This window comes from Carettochelys insculpta, chromosome 3, assembly GCF_033958435.1.
Source record: "Carettochelys insculpta isolate YL-2023 chromosome 3, ASM3395843v1, whole genome shotgun sequence".
Taxonomy (NCBI): domain Eukaryota; kingdom Metazoa; phylum Chordata; order Testudines; family Carettochelyidae; genus Carettochelys; species Carettochelys insculpta.
In genome coordinates, this window is record NC_134139.1 from 118,425,292 (window position 1) to 118,445,578 (window position 20,287).

General features: G+C 43.5%; 1 protein-coding gene across 1 annotated transcript; it reads right to left on the bottom strand.

Moving 5' to 3' along the window:
- Positions 1-683: 683 nt before the first annotated feature.
- Positions 684-20,180, bottom strand: NUS1 (NUS1 dehydrodolichyl diphosphate synthase subunit). Its single transcript, XM_074988798.1, has 5 exons — positions 19,578-20,180; positions 11,523-11,645; positions 7,134-7,286; positions 5,558-5,657; positions 684-3,078 (listed from the first exon to the last, which is right to left on the bottom strand). Exons 1-5 carry the CDS (start codon positions 19,963-19,965, stop codon positions 2,988-2,990), a joined length of 855 nt encoding a protein of 284 aa, XP_074844899.1. The 5' UTR covers positions 19,966-20,180; the 3' UTR covers positions 684-2,987.
- Between the last annotated feature and the right edge of the window lie 107 nt (positions 20,181-20,287).

The following is a 20,287-nucleotide window of genomic DNA, read 5'->3' on the forward strand; positions in this document are numbered from 1 at the left end:
GAGAGGTGAGGTACCCATGAACGATTTGTGATATGAGGTTATGATTTTGCAGCTTCACTAAATTAATCACCATCTTCATCCCAGCTGGCTACTGAAGTTAATGTGATTACTGGGCTACAGAAAATAAATTTAAAGAGGAAGTTTAGTGGACTAAATACAGGGGAGAGCAAGAGATAGAGCTGCAATTAGATTGCACTAACTATAAGCCACTTATTTTTTTCATTCCCACTCTAAACTGGACATCCTTCATGAAAGGAAGTATTACTATTTAATACCAAGAGTCACTAGAATACATTCAAACCCCCCTGTGGCTGAGAGTCTAGCATCTCCTAGTTTGTTTACAGAACTTAACAAGCAAGCAACAAGTAACTGTGTTCCCAAATGCTGTTATGGTAAGCTGAATGTTTACATGCTATTATGTAAAAAGGACCAGGTTTCAGACTGTTCCTATCCCCCCACCACATATTTTACACCATCCCCCAAAAGTTTCACCATTTCTGTAGTGCAGATGCTCTTCATACTAATGTGAATACAATGGACATTAACTATTCACCAAAAAAGAAAAAAGAGGGAGGGTGCACCACAAAAAACGTTTTGAAGACGTACCCAAGTAGTAAGGCCATTTGGAGCACAACACTCCACAAGAGAGACAAGTAATATAGGACATACCTAATTCAAAAATCTAGAGACAGTGTTTATGTAATATCATAGCCTGTAGAAAGATTACATTCTTTTATTGAGTTCTTGTTTTACAGGTTCAGGGTCAACTTTCAATAATCAAGTTCAATAAATTGTTTCCTTAATCATAAAAAACTTGCTTTACACATTATTTACATGTAGCCAGAGACTACAGCCACACAGAATGTCACAGCTATATGATGTACCTTCACACAGGACAAACTGGGGTGGGGGAGCTAACTGCAAGGACATGCATTCAACGATCAAGTTGTGGACATAGACAGTGTATTTGGCACAGGTCACCAAATCTTAAGGTCTGGCTTTGAAACAGGAAATACTAGCTTCAGTCAAGATATGCAGAAACTTGTTAAGAGCCAAACACAGCTCAGGTAACACAAACCTTTTTTGGCAATCTCTAGACCAGTGAAAAGATCAAAAACACAGAATTAAGCCCCCTCTTTTCTGTTTACTACCAACACAAGACCCACTTGACCTTTATGTTTATGAGGGTGGACTTTGCCTCAAGAAAAAAATTAATGTACAATATGAAAGATCTTTCTTTGAGCATCACTGATTCCCACTCCCAAAACCCAAGTTTACAGCGTTTAGAGGGGAATTCCAGGGACCCCAAAAAGGCATTGCATGTTAAATTGTCCATCTTGTTTTATTATAGTAGAAAGAGGGTGAACTTCAAAAGCCAATCCCACAAATGAGATTAAATACACTGTTCTGGCATTCCAGCCCATTTGGAATTTTATCTTGATGTCCTTGAAAGGATCAGCTCAGAGCTGTGAGCAACTTGATCAATGTCCTTTTCCCCCCTCACACAAAACATGAAATGAGGCAGTTCACATTGTTGTAGGTAGGTTCCTATGGGACCTGTTAAAAGGCTATTCAAGGAAGGCGAGGAAAAGTAAGAAAAAAAATGCACAGATCCTTCCTAACAAGTAGTATCTTTTGCAACCTGTACTGCAACATTATATTCATGATAAAGCATATTGAAATGTTCTCCTTTATAAAAAAACAAACAAACATTCATTTAAAAATCTGACACTTCCCTTTTTAAACTGAAATAGGGATTTTCTATGTAGTGCTTTGCCAAGCTTGTCACTATCTTAAAAAAAGAATGCAAAACAGAACTAAATCTCTGAAGAGGGATACATATCTGAAACACGTGTTCAAGAACTGGCTAATGATTCTGTAAACTTAAAGACAAAAATTAATTAGCTTCAAAAGAGACACTCAGCAATAAACATTGCTGTTCTTAATAGCCACTGCTTATTCCTTCATACTTGAAAGCATTTAGAAAATCAGATGATAAAAGCTCTTAACGTGATCCCTTTCTTCTCTTCACAGCTATTTGCAGACTTCCTAAACTCAGTCTTGAGCATGTCTAGTTCAGAACGTACACTTGCATACTTATGTCTTACAGAGACTTCCCTGAAAAGTACACAAACATTGCCTTTTGGCTCAACAGTAATAAAGAAAATACAATAGCAATTTGCATTGTTCCTTAAATGGAGATTGTTTTTTCAGTCAGCAACCCAAAATCGAAATCTCACTCGGTCTGATACAGGCTTATGTTTACCAGCAAGAGCCTTAATTCTCTTAAATTTTCTTACTCCAAAATAAGATATAGGAAAAAATATCTGTGGCCTCTTCAGATTCCAGACACTGATGCTTTTTATCCTATTAGATGCTTTGTCTTGTTAGCAAGAAGAAATGGAATGAGAACATTCCAATGTATGGTCACCAAAATAGTTACGGTTATATGCAATACATGCACACACCCAACATACCTGACAATAACCAGGCCAATAGCTCTCAAGTGCTCATCTATGAGGAACACAGGGAGGATGAGGAATGGATGGGCATATGATGGTGGACCAGTGTTTCACTTTTCCTGTGCAGGTGACTACATCTTATATTGCCCTGTAGTTTTCACCAGAATACTATGAAGGTTTTCCCTTAGAAAAGAGCAACATTATTCTTATAGAACAATGTTTTGGTCACTGGAGAGAAAAAAAAAAAAAAAAGAGGTGGGAGCATGAAGTGTTTGAGCAGCTCTGCCTAGAACATTTATATAAGGTCATTTGTACAAAATTAACCAACCTGTGCATTCCCCCTTTGCCACAGGATTCTCATACACTCACACGAATAGACTCTCTAGAAAGGTAAGACACTTTATTGAGTTTGTTGATAAATTAAGAAAATTATTATGAACCAGACTTATACAGATCACAGGATGCTTGTAAACAGAGATAGTGGGTCCCTTCCATGGAAAGCCTGACAGAGCGCTCAGCAAGAAGTCATTTTCCCCAACGCTGTTCACAGGCTGCATAACGATGGAGGGCAGAAAGAAAATCTTCATAGCTGATGTTCAGGTGTGAAGGTAAAGAGCTGAGGAAACAGGTTAAGGAGGCATCATTAAGGCAACTATTTTATATGAAGGAGTTTGCATGGGCAAGTAATTTCAGGTTAATTATTATAATCACAATAACAACAGTTAACTGAGCTGCAGAGCTGTCATCTCCCATAAATAACCCTCATAATGAAGGACTTTTATATACACAAACTGCACAGAAAAAACTACACTGGATGCAATTAACATTTTTATTTTGACAAAAGTTTGTATGTGGATACTTCCAGAACACTGAAATAAGTGAGAGACAGACTTGTGCCAAAAGAAAAAACATACTAAACTGCAGACAGATTAGCTATTTTGGGTAAATATGACAAAGCTGTATGCAGAAAAGCCTGAAGACACTACATTGAAGCAACTTACATAGTACCATTGTCACTCTACTGTCATGGCTTTATTTAAGACTTTTACTGGCTACTGAAATATCCCACAAATAGCACAAGGAGCTGCTGCACCCCACAACACCAGGAGGCAGCAGCACAGAAGTAATTTGCAAACCAGAACACAAATGAAATTATCTGCACCCAATACTATGCCTTAGGGACAGCTATATGACAAATATTTTCAAACCACAGAGGAAAGTTCAGATCTTCTGAATGAAAGTATCATTGAGCCCCTTTTCTATTAATGTTCTCAGACAATTACAGGTTAGACTTGTTAAGGAAGCGTCAGGAAAAGTCCTAAGCAGTGTTCCCACTAATTTCCCCCCGCCCCCCCCCCCCGCATCCCTGAGTGGATGGAATTTTGTTATGTGCACCAACATGAAGGCAATATGTCATACGTCACCTTCATATTGGTGCACATAATAAACTTCATGTGATGGGAGTGGGGCAAAGACGTTCTCAATGAGGGAGAGGGCTAAGGCCTGGGGCAGAGGGTTAAGGTGCAGGAATGCAAGGCCTCCAAGGTAGAACCTGGCATAAGGGGGATCAGGGCTGGGGTGTAGGGGCTAAATGTGCAGCCTTCCCCAGAGAGAGGGGACTATTCCCAGCCCTCTCTCACAAAAGCAGCATGGGGGCAGGTAAGAGGCAGCTCTGCATGGTCACTGCAGCTTCAGTAGGCATAGCCGGGGGAGGGATGCTTGTCCCCTAGCAGAGGCAGGTCCATGCTAGGCTGGGTGGGATCATGGAAAGCACATCTGTGCTCCAGCAGTGGCAACTCTGGGGTAGTTACAGGTACAGTGTCATGGCAGGGGGAGAGGTGCCCCCTCCTGTAGTCCCAGCACAGAGCTACCCACCTTGAGCCCCTTTGAGGTCTTGTTAGGTAGTTACATAGCAACCCAGCTCAGAGTGAATTTAGGTCCTACGGTCAGACATATTTCTGCCTTCGTTCAGAATGCTTCCAGACATAGAATAACCCCAACATACTGACAAAGAATGCCTTTGACCCCATAACATCTCTTCAGTCAACAAGACAGACAAGCATGTGTTAAACAAACAAACAATCTCCATGTGTAGACAAGAGGAAAGCAGAGTCTTACATAGCTAAGTGAAAAGTAAGTATCAACACCATGGCACATGCTCTGTTAAGAGAAAAAGATCGAAGACATATAACTCAAAGACAACTTGATATAAGCTGAGACAAAATGCTGTCACGTGAAACCGATAGTTTGTTACCTTCTTAACTATTACACCAGCAAATTTTATTTTAGCAGCTGCTGAATCTTTTCTCAAGATCATATCAAACAGGGCATACAACTAATCCTTGTTACTGAACTGATCACAACAGGGTTTTTTGTACATTTTTGTCAGAAAAGGAATAGAAGTGGAACAATCAAGTAGCTGAAACACTGGAAACATCTGTGCACATAAACTTCAATGTGTGCTTCATGGGACACAGACCTCTAGAACTAATGGAATAAATATTTCCTGAGAGACACAGCAAAGCCCAAAATCAAGGAACTAGTCAATATTTCTCTCTGACAGGAGATAGTAAAAAATGGTACTTTCTGCATAACTGCAGGCGACCATATCTCCCTGGCCCAAATATGAGACAGGGAGATATGGGGAGGAGAGTGTGGCTCCTCCCAGCTCCACCAAGCCCCAGGGAGCTGTGAAGGAGGCAGTAGCCCCCAGCACTCCCCAAACTCTGGGGAAGCAGGAGCTCCAGGGAAGCAGCAGCCACCCATGCTCCCCAAGCTTCCCTGAAGCTCGGGGAAGTGACTTAGTGCACTCTGGCCAGCAGCAAGAGCAGCTGCTGGTGGAAAAGTTAGCGGGAGATGGCCCAAATACAGGATAATTAGTCCCTTTTAAAAAAATTAGTAGGGACGCCTTTTTGGCATCCCAAATCCAGGACGAACGATCACCCTAGTACAGGCACCATCTCCAGGTAGAATTTGCTTTTTGTCTGATGAAAGGATTTAGTCTTGTGCTGCACTGCCTGAAAATTAGAAAAAAAAAAGCCACCTTAAAGCGCCATCAAGCTAAAGAATAAATATATGATTTCTAACCAACTCACATGATCTCTGTCAGTCTGATGTGCCATGGAAGGAATCCTAATGTACTGTCCATAGGACCAAACTTCAAAATTAAATCAGGGTCAGGAAAACCTTTGTTACCTACAAAAATAAATAAATGGGATGGGGGGAAATTAAGTCAAAGATTTAGAGTCATTAGAATGTAAAGAGATTTATTTCCACACGCAGTAACCATTTCTTCATCTTTTATAAAAAAAAACAGACAGTACAAAGGTGTTCAGAGATCAGCCCTGTATGTTTTTTTTCTAAAAATATAATTGGAGTAAGAGGTTGAGGTCATCATTGGCAAGAATGGGCTGCTGTGCCTTGCACCAGCTATAGTTTGGGGGCTTGGTAAAAAACGGTTATAGCGATATGTTAAAACACTAATATGAAAACATCAAAATTAGTTGACACAGAGGCTACAAAGAACTCTGCACAAAAACCTCAATCACTAGGATGCAGCTGAGAAAACAATGATTTACTCCAATGAGAACTTAAAAAGGCAGACTGCTATGAATATACAGGATCTGATGGACTTTTTTTTTTTCTACTACCTAGTAATCACTGAAGCAATGTATCTTAAACTAGTGAGGTCACCCATAAATGGACAGTTAGCATAAAGAAAAAGCAGAAGACGACAGCTTGCTTTGAAACAGAAAAACAAGCATGAACTGCTTAAATTCTTGGAATTACTACATCATTATTCTCAGTGATGTGAGACAAGCAGCAATATAGATCTCAAGTGTCAGTAGGAGTCCGAATGTATAAGTAACTGACTCCACTCCTGGAGCACCCACTGGTTCAGCACCACCTCCTTCCCCTCCGAGGCCTCTCACCCACCAGCATCCCCACTGATGAGCTCCTACTCCTCTCTCCCAGTGCCTCCCACCAGCTGCTCAGTGGCATTCAGGAAGTGGGGGAAAGCAGCAAGGCAGAAAAAGATGAAGGTTGCCATTGCTGAGGCAATACAGGAACAGACAGGAGGAAGACCTGGAGGGGAGGAATTAAATCAAACTTTGAAGGCGTGGACAAAACTGATGCAGAAGGTGAAAGGAAAGCAGTAGGATATAATTGTTTCAGAGCAGTCTGCAAAAAAGTTTAGCAACAATATCTTCAAATGGGACAGAATTGGCTATATTTTTTGGTACACTAAATAGAAATTTTGCCAAAGAACTCACAATTGGGGTTGTGGGGATTTCTGAAACTGTTCTCCAATTTGGCAAATGCTTTAAGCTTGGGCGGGGGGCGGGAGGGAAACGAACCAATTTTCTGAAATGTCCAAGTTTTCCGCAAAGGTCACTGAGTTGACATTTGAGGTTTTCAAAATCTGTTTAATCCATTTTGGGTTAAAATAAACCATTTCTGAAAATTAAAAATAAATTAGCTCAGTTCTGTGACAGGGACATGAAAAATATTATGTCAATCATAACCTGCTACCAAGTTGTGGGCAAAAGTTCTAAAGTCATCACCATGGCTGGTCAAGAGAATCTCCAGAAGTATATCCAGTGTCATTCTGATCCAAATGTGTCTTATTAGTATGCAGTAGTCCCTTCTTATTCCAGGTACAATACTTACTATTTAGTAAGTTGTCTAAGACATTCACATCCAGGTCTGTAGACTTTCTTTGCTGTTGTGCTACCAACTGGCAAAAGTTCTGAGCAGCTCTCACAATGTCTGCTTTTCCATCTTCTGGGGATAGCACCTTCAAGGTAGATTGGCAATTTAAAACTGCAAGTGCAAAATACAAAGTTATTTTAAAAGCAAGTGAACTTCACAAGAAAGGGTATTTGTGTACGGTTCTAGGATGTTGATGAACTATTCAGAGAAGAGGAAGAGGGATGCAAGATCTTCTATCAATAACAAGGTGTGCACTACTTGAAATCTCCAATTTTAAAAAACACGTGCTAAACATTTCCAGACAGTGTATGAACAGGTCTCTCTCAGCTACATCTTCTTTAGAAGTTTATGGTGGTGATAGTCTCCAGGTTTGTTACAATACCTTTTAATTTCGTACTGTTTGCCCTTAGAGAGATCTTACATGGATCTTGTAAAAGCCTACCACTTACATTTTAAGGGTGTCATTAGTCTCAGATCAGTTTCCAATCTCTAGGACAGAAGGGCAAGGCCACTCCAGAAGGCTGCATTTCTTTTTTTTTTTTTGTTTCATGTGACTGCTGGAAACATCCTACCAAAAGGCTACAGCACAGGGGACTGAGGTAGGGAAGAGAATGTTGGGCACCTGAGCTGCAATTAGAGTAGCAAATGAGTGAAAAATGGAAAGCATGTCCATAAAAAGCAGAAGGATGAGACAAATGAATAAAAAGAACAGACAAAAATAAATGTAGCAGCACCAAGAACAAATGAGGAGGCAGGACGTGACACTTCCAGATTCAGCATGTTGAGACATGGGTGAAAGGCACAGACTGGATCTTGAAGAAACTTGTAAAACATTTATAATTTTGAAGTATTTGGCTGCAAGTAACTTGTATATGCTGGAGTCCTTGGAACAGGCTATAAACAGAGAAATTAAGAAAGACTACAAGGGTTAGGAGGCTACCAGGAAAGAGAGCCACTAGATTTTAGTCTTTAAGAAATTGGAGAGATGAAGGTGGGGTATCCATGCTAAAATACCCAAAACTTCTTGCTTTGACATACTTCTGGCAAAACTTCTTGCTAGTTGACATACTTTTGGCCCGTTTTTGAAATAAGACATTCCACTTTCCCTGTCCAAGGATGAATAATCAATCACAAGTTTATCCATGAGGGGCAAACTTTGTACTGAGCCTCAACTAGTTACTTGCATGTAGTACTTTTACCCAAAAAAACAGGAATACAGATCAGAATCACTAAAATACACTTCCTATGTATATAACAGACAGTGTTTGTTATTTAGGTTCTCAGCATCTTAAATCATGGATGACAGAGCACTTGCCGATAGTCCATAAAAAGTTTTGTGATTAGTGCCAGGTCTCATTGTTTTTAGCTATCTCAAGGATTTCTAGGTTCTTCAGCACAAAGAGAGCTGAGAGAAGGTCTGGCCAATAAGTGACTTGCAGGCCAGATGCAGTTTCCTGGTCAGACATGGTTTGCCACAGTTAGGCCCTGTGGGTCTATGGCTTTTTATTTACCTGCATGTTTACAGGTACAGTCACTTGCCGTTATTGGCCACCGACGACATTCCCAGCCAAAAGGAGCTGCAAATGGCCATACCTATGGACATGCAGGTAAATAAAGTGACAGCAGCTCACCAGAGTCTAACCCTGGAAAAACACATCCACGCTGCCTGTCTCAGGCCTAGAGGTTTACAAAGCACCCACAAAGAAAGATGGCACCAGCACAGCATCCTAATACAGGCTGCTGCTGCTTTATGTGCTGCTGTTGCTGGAAAAATGGTCCTTCCAGTCAATGCTGAACTGCTTTTGGAAGTCCATGCTATACTTCTTGTGTCATGCTTGCATCAATTTAATTGCCAGTGCGGGGCATTGTGGGATGGCTTCCGAAAGGCAGTAACAGTTAAGATAAGCAAATCCGTGTATACACTGACAATGTGTCGCCACAACTACATCAACCTAAGCGCTATGCCCCTCTTGAGTTAAATTCAGTCAGCAGAGTGGACAAGTTACATCACTGGGAGCTGCATTTTAGTGTAGAAACAGAGTTAGGCTGATTTAAACCACAATTTAGACCAGGGTTTACATAACATGACTGTATGCGGCTTAGTACAATGGGGTCACCCAGCGTTGCTTAATATAAATATTGCATTTAAAAGAGAAAGGAAACTGGTTTTGTAGTCTGAAACCAAAGTCACCAGCAAGACTGACATGCTACCTATCAAGAGAGGAATAGCAAGGGAGCAGTTGGAGAAGTAGCAGCCTCTTACATGAGGGCAAGAGGAACATAATGCTTATTGTTTTTGCATCTTCTCTAATGCAAGAAGAAAAGGAGATGCGCAACAAGATAGTCTTACAAACTATCAGAGGAACTCCTGTACAATTAAGGTGTACATCTATCCATTGTGCACCATACAACATTAATGAATTTCACTGCAGAATCATTGCAGTTGAGATAATAAAAATATTTTAAAAAATTTAAAATTTGTCTCTTTCTGCACAATTAGCCAATAAAGAAAATTTCATCAATAGATATAGGGTGGTGTATTAAAAAGAATGTATTCCTTATCTCAGGAAATCTTCTAAAAACAGAACACCTGATCTAGTCAGAGAACCCTGCGAGTGTAAAGAAATTAATGACTCAAGTAGCAAGAGACTGGTTTTAAAGTTATTTGGTCTTTGCAATTATTTGCATCCTTGAATAGTACTGTAGTTGGTAGTCTGGAACTATACTGTTAGAATACACAAGCTATATAACCCATCAGCCAGTTGCACTTTGCAGCAGCTTAACCAGTGCCTTAAAAGCACTTGCAGAGAAGTTTATACAGCGAGGCCTTCCATTATAGTCTGCACCCCTTTCACATAGAAGTATCTACGTAATCAGGAAAGCAAATATGCTTTGGATCATCAGCTAGTTAGCAGAATCAAAATATCTGATTCCTAATATTGCTCTCACTAACAGCATCTCCCTGTAAATCATGAAACAGGAAATAACTAGATTTGTTCATATGTGCTAACTTGTGAATAGGCATTCCTTCTCCTCTTTCCTGAGTCCCCACAAACTTGTGAGCAAGTACGCAGAGTTCTTCTAGGAGGTGTAGGAGGGGAGTTATATCAACTCACTTATATATTTGCCTACTTTTACAACAGGCTACATGAAAAGTACTAACGTAGTTAGTACAAAATAAAATTTTATACAGTGATCTGCTTAAACTGCTCTATATGCTATACACTGAAATGTATGTGAAATATTCCAATTGATTTATAATTATCTGGTGAAAATGAGACAAATTGTTCAAGGATAGTGTGCTGTGATACTTGGCTTTGTGTGTCTGATTTTGTAAGCAAGTAATTTTTAAGTGAGTTGAAACATGGGGGTACACAAGACAAACTACTGAAATGGGTATAGTAGTAGTCTGGAAAGAGCCACTGCCTTAGATAACAAGATCCTTTGAGCAATTATCATAAAAAAGGATTGCCCAGGAAAGTTACAAGCATTCTTTGGCATCCAATTTAATGAGAGATGAAGGAAGAAAAGATGGAAGGAAAACAACATGCAGCTGTGGCAGGGGAAGACAGTGGAAGGGAGGAATGTGTATATAAGATGAAATATAACCCTCAGGCTGCGTCTACACGTGCACGCTACTTCGAAGTAGCGGCAGTAACTTCGAAATAGCGCCCGTCACGTCTACACGTGTTGGGCGCTATTTCGAAGTTGAAATCGACGTTAGGCGGCGAGACGTCGAAGTCGCTAACCCCATGAGCGGATGGGAATAGCGCCCTACTTCGACGTTCAACATCGAAGTAGGGACGTGTAGACGATCCGCGTCCCGCAACATCGAAATAGCGGGGTCCTCCATGGCGGCCATCAGCTGGGGGGTTGAGAGATACTCTCTCTCCAGCCCTTGCGGGGCTCTGTGGTCACCGTGGGCAGCAGCCCTTAGCCCAGGGCTTCTGGCTGCTGCTGCTGCAGCTGGGGGTCCGTGCTGCATATACAGGGTCTGCAACTAGTTGTTGGCTCTGTGTATCTTGCACTGTTTAATGAAAGTGTGTCTGGGAGGGGCCCTTTAAGGGAGCGGCTTGCTGTTGAGTCCGCCCCGTGACCCTGTCTGCAGCTGTGCCTGGCTCCCTTATTTCGATGTGTGCTACTTTGCCGTGTAGACGTTCCCTCGTTGTGCCTATTTCGATGTTGGGCTGAGCAACGTCGAAGTTGAACATCGACGTTGCCAGCCCTGGAGGACGTGTAGACGTTATTCATCGAAATAAGCTATTTCGAAGTTGGGTGCACGTGTAGACGTAGCCTCAGTGAACTAACTATGAGATACTCTCAAGGCTCTCACCACCATAATCCTACCTTGGTCTGTTTTGTCTTGATTTGTAAATTCCACTGTGTATTTGGAGCAATCTAGACCCAAGAGTTCCTGCTGCTGTTTTAAAATTTCATCCATCAGCCTTGCATTATTTCTCTTGAAAATACCTGGGGTGGGGGGAGAAGAACAAAACATACAAGTCATTTCAGCTTCACTTTTCCTGAAAGACTGATGTGAAAACAGAAGAAATAGACAACAAATACTAGCTTTAAACTAGACTCCACAAGATCAATAAATAATTGAGGCAAATGATACTACAATAAATCTGGTTTCACGATGACCTTGGAATAGAATAAAGTTAACTACAGCCATCTTTGAAATCTGTTGCAGGGGTCTGCAACCAAAATAGCGAGAAGAGCCATTTTTTCAAATTTGGTTACAAAAATCAGTATGTCAAGAGCCGCAATGCATGTGAATATGAGTCAGCCCTTAAGAGTCAATAAGTAGTTTTTGTCACCCCTATTTTAAGAACAGCACACAAACAATGTTTGTATCAGTTAGAAAGTTGTTACCTCCATCTCCAGGCTTTACGCACTTGAGCCTCCAAATCTGCTCCTCCATCCCCAAGCTTTACCTCACATACCACAAACCACCCCCACAACCCCAGGCTGAACCCCTTCAGCCCCAAACCACCCACCCCCAGGATTTAACTGCCTCAAATGCTCTGTGCACTGCCCACCTCCCCTGGCTGCTGAGGTAGGAGGAGGCAGCCTGGAGCCAGTGGTCCCACCCCCACCAGTGCAGACGGATTGAGTGCTGCAGGTAGGGGCTTGCAAGCTGGTGGTAGCAGCAGCAGGGAAAAGGGGGGCAATCAGTTGGTGGAAGATCATCTGCTTCTCCTCTCCCTTTGGCTGTGGCTCCCTGCTGTGGCACCATCTGATCTCTCCCTGGCTCCTGATGTTGAGCACAACACCTGGAGCAGGCTGTAGCAGCCAGGCGGGAGCCACAGGAGGCCTCCCGGGGCTGGCAGCAGAGGAATGGCACTGGACATGACTGGGGGGTGAGCCAGCTGTTTTCTTCCCCCATCTCCCTGGCACAGAGATGGGGGTGGGAGTTACTGGGTTGCCGACCTGCTCCTCCATTGCTGCCTCACCTCCCGTCCTGCTTCTCATCATAACTCCAGCAGAGAAGCCCTGCTGGCTTTCTCTTCCAAGGCTCCCTGCTCTTTCTGACTCTACTTGCAGCTCTGGAGGCTGCTGCCACAAACAAATAAAACCTCTAAATTCTGTTTTAACTGCATACATTGTTTAAGCAGCAGCAGCCTCCAAACCTGCAAGTAGAGTCAGCTGCGGCAGTGCTCAGAGCCACAAGTGGGTCCTTAAAGAGCCACAAGTTGCCAACGCCTGGTCTGGTGTATGTTCTACTGTTTATGGCATGGCTGAACCAGTGAGCAGAGCATCTGATAGTTCTTTAGAAATCAGAACATTGCCATTTTACTATGAGAATACTCTAATTCTATGACCAATTTACCATTTACATGTCAGTTGCAAGTTAGAGAAGATTTACAAGAAGCAGAAGTCTGGAACTCCCATGTTCTAGTGCTAGCCCTGCACCAGCTCTCTCTGACTGTGCCTGTGGCAGAACTATTGAAATAACTTTCAAAGTAAGGGCATGCTACTTGGGCATCCCTGTACTCCATGAAAGGGAGCTCAGGAGGTCATCAAGTCCAGCCCCCTGCCCTCTTGGCAGGACAAAACACCATCCCCCCCGGCCCCTTTTTTTTTTTTTTTTTTAAGATTTATTTGCCCAGATCCCTGAATGACCCCCTCAAGGACTGAACTCACAGCCCTAGATTTAGCAGGCCAATGCTCAAACCACTGAGCTATCCCTCCCACCTAATGCAACCTCCCCCTAATTTTTAAGTCATATAACTGAGGATACATACTGTAGGTTGGGAACCCCCGCACAAAATTTGGAGTACAAAATCTACCCAAATTCGGGTGGATTAAAAAAGTATTTCTTTAAACTGATTTAAACACATTGCTTCATAAAAATATAGACATTTAAAGTTATTTTTGAAATTATGACAATATTAAGGCCTAAAATTGTAATTCATTGAAATATTTGAAATTGAAAGGAATATTCAAGGTGTACTTTGTGCTGCTTAAGTTACAAAGACAGACAGATGACAGAACTGGCTAAACTAAGTGTCTAGAGCTAGTTTGTTGGTATGCTAAACCAATTTTTGACATCAATAGCATCTTTGGCAGGTGCAGAGAAAACATTCTCTTAATTTCACTTTATTCAACTAGTTCAGTTCAATGACTAACTCATTCAAAATTAAGAGCCAACTGGGAAAGCAAGAAAGCTTGTTTGCTTTCTTCTTATAATATGTAAATTTCTGATTTTTAAATCAATAGATGTGAAAGAATGAACTCTACTACTTCTGAAGTCTTGAACTTTATGCCAGTCACATCAGAAGCTGCAAATAGCACTTGTTTAGTAAGCCAATACGTTTTAAATGCAAAATTTTTGCAAGTTCTTATAAACTTCTGTTCTTTAAGTTCATGCATTTTTAAAATATTTCCCTTTTAAGAGTATGTTAAAATATAGCTAAGCAACAGATATTCCACATACGGAATGTCCTCCAGCTTCCTGTTTGTCTTTTTCCACAGTGATGAATTTTAAATTAATCACTTAAAACACATGACTTCATGTCAGCTCACAAACTTTCAGTGGCAAGAAATCAGATGAGTTTTTACAACAGAGGAATATTATACAGCTGCAGCAGTCAGCGCAGGTTTGGTCATAATATAAGTTTCTAAATATAGAATACTGAGATACACAGAAGATGCTGATATTTTTAGGCTTATTTCTTATGAGGAGAAGATACTTTGTGACATACAACTGAAAGCAAAAATTTAGTTAGTCATTAAGCCTATGTACTAGATGTAAACTACCTCAATCCAGGTTTAAAATCATGTATTTTTCAGAATAGGATTTGTTGTTTATAAACAAGCAATAGTCATGCTGTACACATTTCCTAAACAGAAGTTTATAGCATTTGTGTTATGGAAACAAAAATTATGCTTGGAGACATAACAATGACTACAAACTAGTAAGGCAAGCAAAAAGCAACAGCAAGTTCAGTGATTTCTCCTTCTAAACTTTATTACTCCTGTCTAGGCTTTTCTTAAGAGAAACTTTAGCCTGTTAAATATTTGATTAAAGCTATCTAACCACAACCATGCTAGACAGAGGTCTTAAATCAAGGGTTTTTGGTGTTTCAGTCAAGAATAAGAGGAAACTAACACTTTTTCCCAATTTTCAAGCCTTTCCCCAATACCCATCAAAATTAAAAAGAACTAAATATAGTCATTCTGACAGACTTGTCACAATTAATAGCTCTTGAGAAACGCACTAATTTGTAATCTGGTTCAACTAAGTAAGGCTTGAAAAGTCACTGCAGTAAACCATGGAGTTACGTGGGGGTTGCGTTTCAGCAACTCCGGTGTAACTCAAATTTTCATGCAAGTCAAGGGGAGCTGGGATTGCAGGAGCTGAGAAATTGACCATCCCACCGAGGCTGATCAGTTTCCCGGCTCCCAGAGTGGGGGCAGGGAGGGAGCCAGGAACCAGAAGGCAGCCTGGTTCCCATCTCCCTGCTGTTTGTGGGACCTGGGAAACTGATGATCTCATAACTGCTCAGTTTCCTGGGTCTTGCCAGTGCAGGGCAGCTAGGAACCAGGCTGCTGCTTGGTTCCCAGTTCCCCACCCCTTGCGGGGCCCAGGAAGCTGACCAGGCATGAGGTGCTCAGTTTCCCAAGTCCCACAAGCAGGGAGGAGAGGGGAACAAAGGCGGCAGCCTCATTTGGGGCTGCCGCTGGGGGCTGGGAGCCCAGCTGCTTCCTAGCCAGGGGCCTGCAGGTCTCCCTACCACCCGGCTGGGGACCCTATGGCTGGGTCTGCCAGCCAGGCACCACCCAGCTGGCTTCAAGCCACAAGGCTGTGGGGTCTCCTGCACCCTGGCCAGAGATCCCGCAGCTGGATCTGCCAGCTGGGTGCTGCCCAGACAGCTTCTGTCTGTGGGTCTCCTTGCTCCCCTCCTCGCCTTCTGTCTGTGTGTCTCCTCACCCCCCCGTTGTGAAAACGAGATCACTCATTTTGAATGCGCATATCTGAGGGGATTACTGTTCCGTGAATTTTCCATGAAAGACTCTTAAAAACTGGTATATTGTGTTTATTTGCATCCCACATAGCAGGCTGTCACATGACACTGGCTCTCCGCTCCATCTCCATCTTTGTTGTCTAGGCTACTCCCCTGAACTTGTAACAGGATGAAGTGTTATCTGGACCATCCCTGAGAGGTTTGTGTCTAACCTCTTAAAACAGAGATTCCACAGCCTCCCTAGGTGATAGCCTCCAGTGCTTAACCACCTTGTCTGTTTGGAAGTTTTTCCTATTGTACAACCTGCACTGCCCTGGCTGCAATTTAAGATCACTGTTTTTTCCCTATCCTCAGAGATTGAGGATAATTTCTCTCTTCTCCTTACAAAAACCTTTATGTCCTTGAAAGTGGTTATGCCCCCTCTCAGTCTGGAATAGTTCAGTTGGGAAACGCCCAAGGAAGAAAGTACTGTCAACAATGACACACAAAGATAACTGATAAACTTTCAATAGAAAAGTTATATGATCTACTAGAAAGCTGCTTTCTTTGGATGCTTGCTAAATACAAAGATGGATCTGGGATTAAGACTAAACTGGTACTCAAGAGATGAGTTTAATTCCCAGCTCTCCTACAGACTACTGGTATCACCTTGGGCAAATATATCTTATATTGTGTGCCCCACTTTCCCCATGTGTAAATAGAGGATACTACTTCCTTTCTCTGACTCTTCGTATATTTTATCAACTTACAAGTCCTGCTTGTTTGTGCTAAAATAGTCCCCAAAAGGCCTGACTGAGGCCTGGGCCTCATTGCATTGAGCACTGTACAAATGCACAGTAACAAAGAATTCCGGCCATCTTCTTGCAGAATGCTTTACTAACAGTTCCATGATTTTACTGTAGTCATCATTTTCAATTCCACCTTGCAATAGCATTTTTGAAGGCTAGATGCTAAGTACAAAGCTATATATCTTAAACATCACCAGACGTGGGAAGTATTGGGTACCCTACAATATCAAGCTTATGTGAGCAGTTCCACTGAGATCTTGCTCTATACCTCAGAGAGATGCTGAGTGTCAAATTACAATGTCTTTAAAATTACTCCGGTATCTTACTATAAGTCATCAGCATAACGTTTTGCTATCTATTAACCAAAGCCACTCTGACTTCTCTTCCAAAAAGCTTCCACATACTATTATCAGTCATGCTAGTAATTGAAATATCCCTCTGTTACAGCAATGGTGCATTTCCACTAGTGCAATTCACTCACACTTATGTCACATCCCACTTATACCCATAATGTAATCTATCCATGCTTCACAAGAAGCTGGGGTGGAGCAAGGAACGCAGTGGGCACGACCTGCATTTTGGGGACCACTGCACAGGTGTTTTAACCCCTTTGTCACCTAACACTGAGAAATAGGACATTTTAACAAATTTACTCTAGACAACCTATGGATTGACACAAAACGTGTATTATCAGGCTGGTGCTCAGTTTTGCCTAATGACAACCTTGATCACTGGACTGTGATTATACCCCAGGAAATTACAGATTGCTTAAGACTGATCGAGATCAGACTCATCTTGCAAAATACAAGGCACTAGTTCCCAAAGTTGCTGGATAAGTTATGCAATCTCCCAGAGTGAAAAAACCTTAATCGCAATCAGTGCTTTTTTTGGGCTGATAGGCTGTACTGGCACCTCAGCAGGGAGCCCTGGCCAGATGGGAGACCTCGCCAGTCCCACAGCCAAGAGCCAGATGGGGTGCAGAGCCCCACCAGCAGATCCAACCATGGGGACCCAGCAGCCCCCGGAGCTGGGAGCCATCCGGGGCATGGAGCTTTGCCAGCAGCTCCTGACCCAGGAACCCAGCTGGGGGAACCCAGACAGCCCTGGGGCTGGGAGCCAGCTGGGGCACAGAGCTCCACCAGCAGCTCCAGCCGTAGGAACCCTGGTGGAGGGGGGAGGGGAAGGGGTGAGGAGTCAGCTGAGTCCTGGCTTTTTCTTGTTTATTATTAAATAAACACACACAAAAATCAACTGCCCACGATAACCAATGCATACCTCCCCCAATCAACTAAGCATGCATTTGTGAGCACAGACTAGTATCTTTTAGTGAAAGAGTATTAAATTTAATCATCCAAAGCAGAAACAGTTCTATATACGCTACAGAAAACCTCTCTGGATCTAGCATAGCTCACTCAGTATCAAGCTATGAATGCCTACAGAAGTTCAAAGAAGCTAGCCAAGACAACATACTGGACCACACAGTTTGAGTTCAGGCCAGAATATGTAACAGGAATACCACTGGTGACACTGATGGATGATAATATGCTTTTCTAAAATCAAGGAGGCTCTGATTTTCATCTTCACAGAGTGGATCATGAAAAGACTGATATCATGGCTGATTAAAGTGACATGAGTCCAAAGGAATGCACTAAAATATACTGAATCCTCCTTGACATGATATATATATATATATATATACACACATATATATATATATATATATATACACACATATATATATATATATATATATACACACATATATATATATATATATATATACACACATATATATATATATATATATATATATATACACACACACACACACACACACCTTTCAGTCACTATCTTATCACCAGACCTCTTACTAACATCCCTCTGATGTCTATTTAAGATACATATATAAAGTCACTAACCCTAGTGAGAAATCAGATGCCAATAGGAAAAGGGTCTATCTTTCATATCAAATACACTGACAAGACCCCAATGCAGTGCAGTCCCGTTTGTCCGAAGATGACCAATTGTAGGGTTAGTATGTAACTTAGCTTTCCCAAACCAAAGTTTCATTTGTAGAGGCTACTGTCTACAAAGGCTGGGTCTACACAGCACTCCGCCCAGCACCACTGTCAGCACAGCTATGCAAAATGAGCCTCTAGGGATTGCAAATGGCTCATTACCGTAGCCCCATGAGAGTTTGGTGTCAGCAGAAGCAGGTGCTGGCACTGCAGAGCAGTTGAGGAATCAGGGACTGGCGACAGAGGGGGTTTAGCCACTAGAGGCACGTCCACAAGGCCTCTGCAGTGCCAGCACCCCCTTCTGCCAACAGCCAACTCTTGCTGGGCTACGGTAATAAGTTCCATGAGTATGCAAACCACATGCTATTTGCAATCCTGCGAAGCCCATTTTGCACAGCTCTGTCAGCAACGGTGCTAGGCAGAGCACTGTATAGACATAGCCAAAAAGTTTAGATGACACCATCCCATCCTTATAAGTAGGTAGCATTAGTAAGAGATGCCTATCGCTTCCGAGATAGACTAGAGATATGCAATCTAGCTGGGAAGGAAGCCATCAGACATCAAGAAAATAAGAATAAGTAGTAGTGCTGTTTCTGTACATGTTCTCAGCAATACATGACACCATGAACACATGAAATCTACCCTTTGTTCATTGCACTGGCTTCATATGAAGTAAATTCAAGATCTGTCTTTCTAGCCAAGAAACCCAATGGCAGGGTTACAGAGTACTTAAAGGTCACCAGTTTAACAGCTCCACTCCACTGGCACTACAGACTTGTTTACCTCATGGGTAAAGTTCATCAGAAAAGGACACTGAGGAACTCCAGCCTGGCCCCCTACAGTTAGCAGGCAGATAGGGATGGGGTCCCTGGCACTGTCTGAGGCAGCACACAAGGGTCGGTGTCGGTATCACAGCTACTCTCAGCTGCAGGCAGGCAGAGACAAGTCGGGCAATGAGGAGGAGGCAGGGCGTTGCTCACGCAGGAAGACCGCAGACAGCGGCCCCCCGGGTGTGCACGGGCATGCTGCACCCACCCCCACCTGACAGGGCACAGCGGCCCCGGGAGGGACCGACCGCCACCGCCTTGCGCTCCCGCCCTTCCCCACCCCGCTCCCCGCGCTCACCATGGTGGTCGTAGACGCTGACGTAGGAGATGCCCACCGCCATGCACCACACCACCAGGCTGGCCATGTCCGCGTAGCTCGGCTCGTCCTCCGTCACCACCAGCCCCATGTGCACCGGCAGCTTCTCCAGCGCCCGCCCGTCCCCGCGCCAGCGTCCGCGCCCGCCCGGCACTCGCCGCGCCGCGCCCGGCTTGTGGAAAGCGAAGGCCCCGGCAGCGGGCGCCAGGAGCGCGCAAGAGGCGGCGGCAGAGGCCGCGCGGCGCCACCAGCGCCAGAGCCACGAGCGGGGGCCGCCCGGCAACCGCCCGCGGAGCCAGGTGAGCAGCGCGCGCAGCAGGCAGAGTAGGGCGTGCAGCAGGCGCCACACCAGCTCGCACGCGCCGCTCATGGAGGGCAAGGAGCGCGAGCCCGGGGCACCAGCTGTGAGGGGAGGCCGCGCGGGACAGCGACAGGGCGCGCGGGAGCCTCAGCCACAGCGCGCGCCACGCACCATCCTCTCTCTCGTCCTCCACCCCCGCGCCTTGCCCAGCCCGGCAGCCACCACCACCGCCCGCCCGCTCACTGACACCGCTTCCTGTGCCCGGTCGCTACCGCTAGCGCCGCCATGCTTGTACTTTCTCTACCCTTCGACCCTGACGTTGCCGAGCTCCCATTGGCTGAAATCCTAGCGGTGGCGTCACTTCCGCGTGGAGGCCGAGAATGACGTGGCC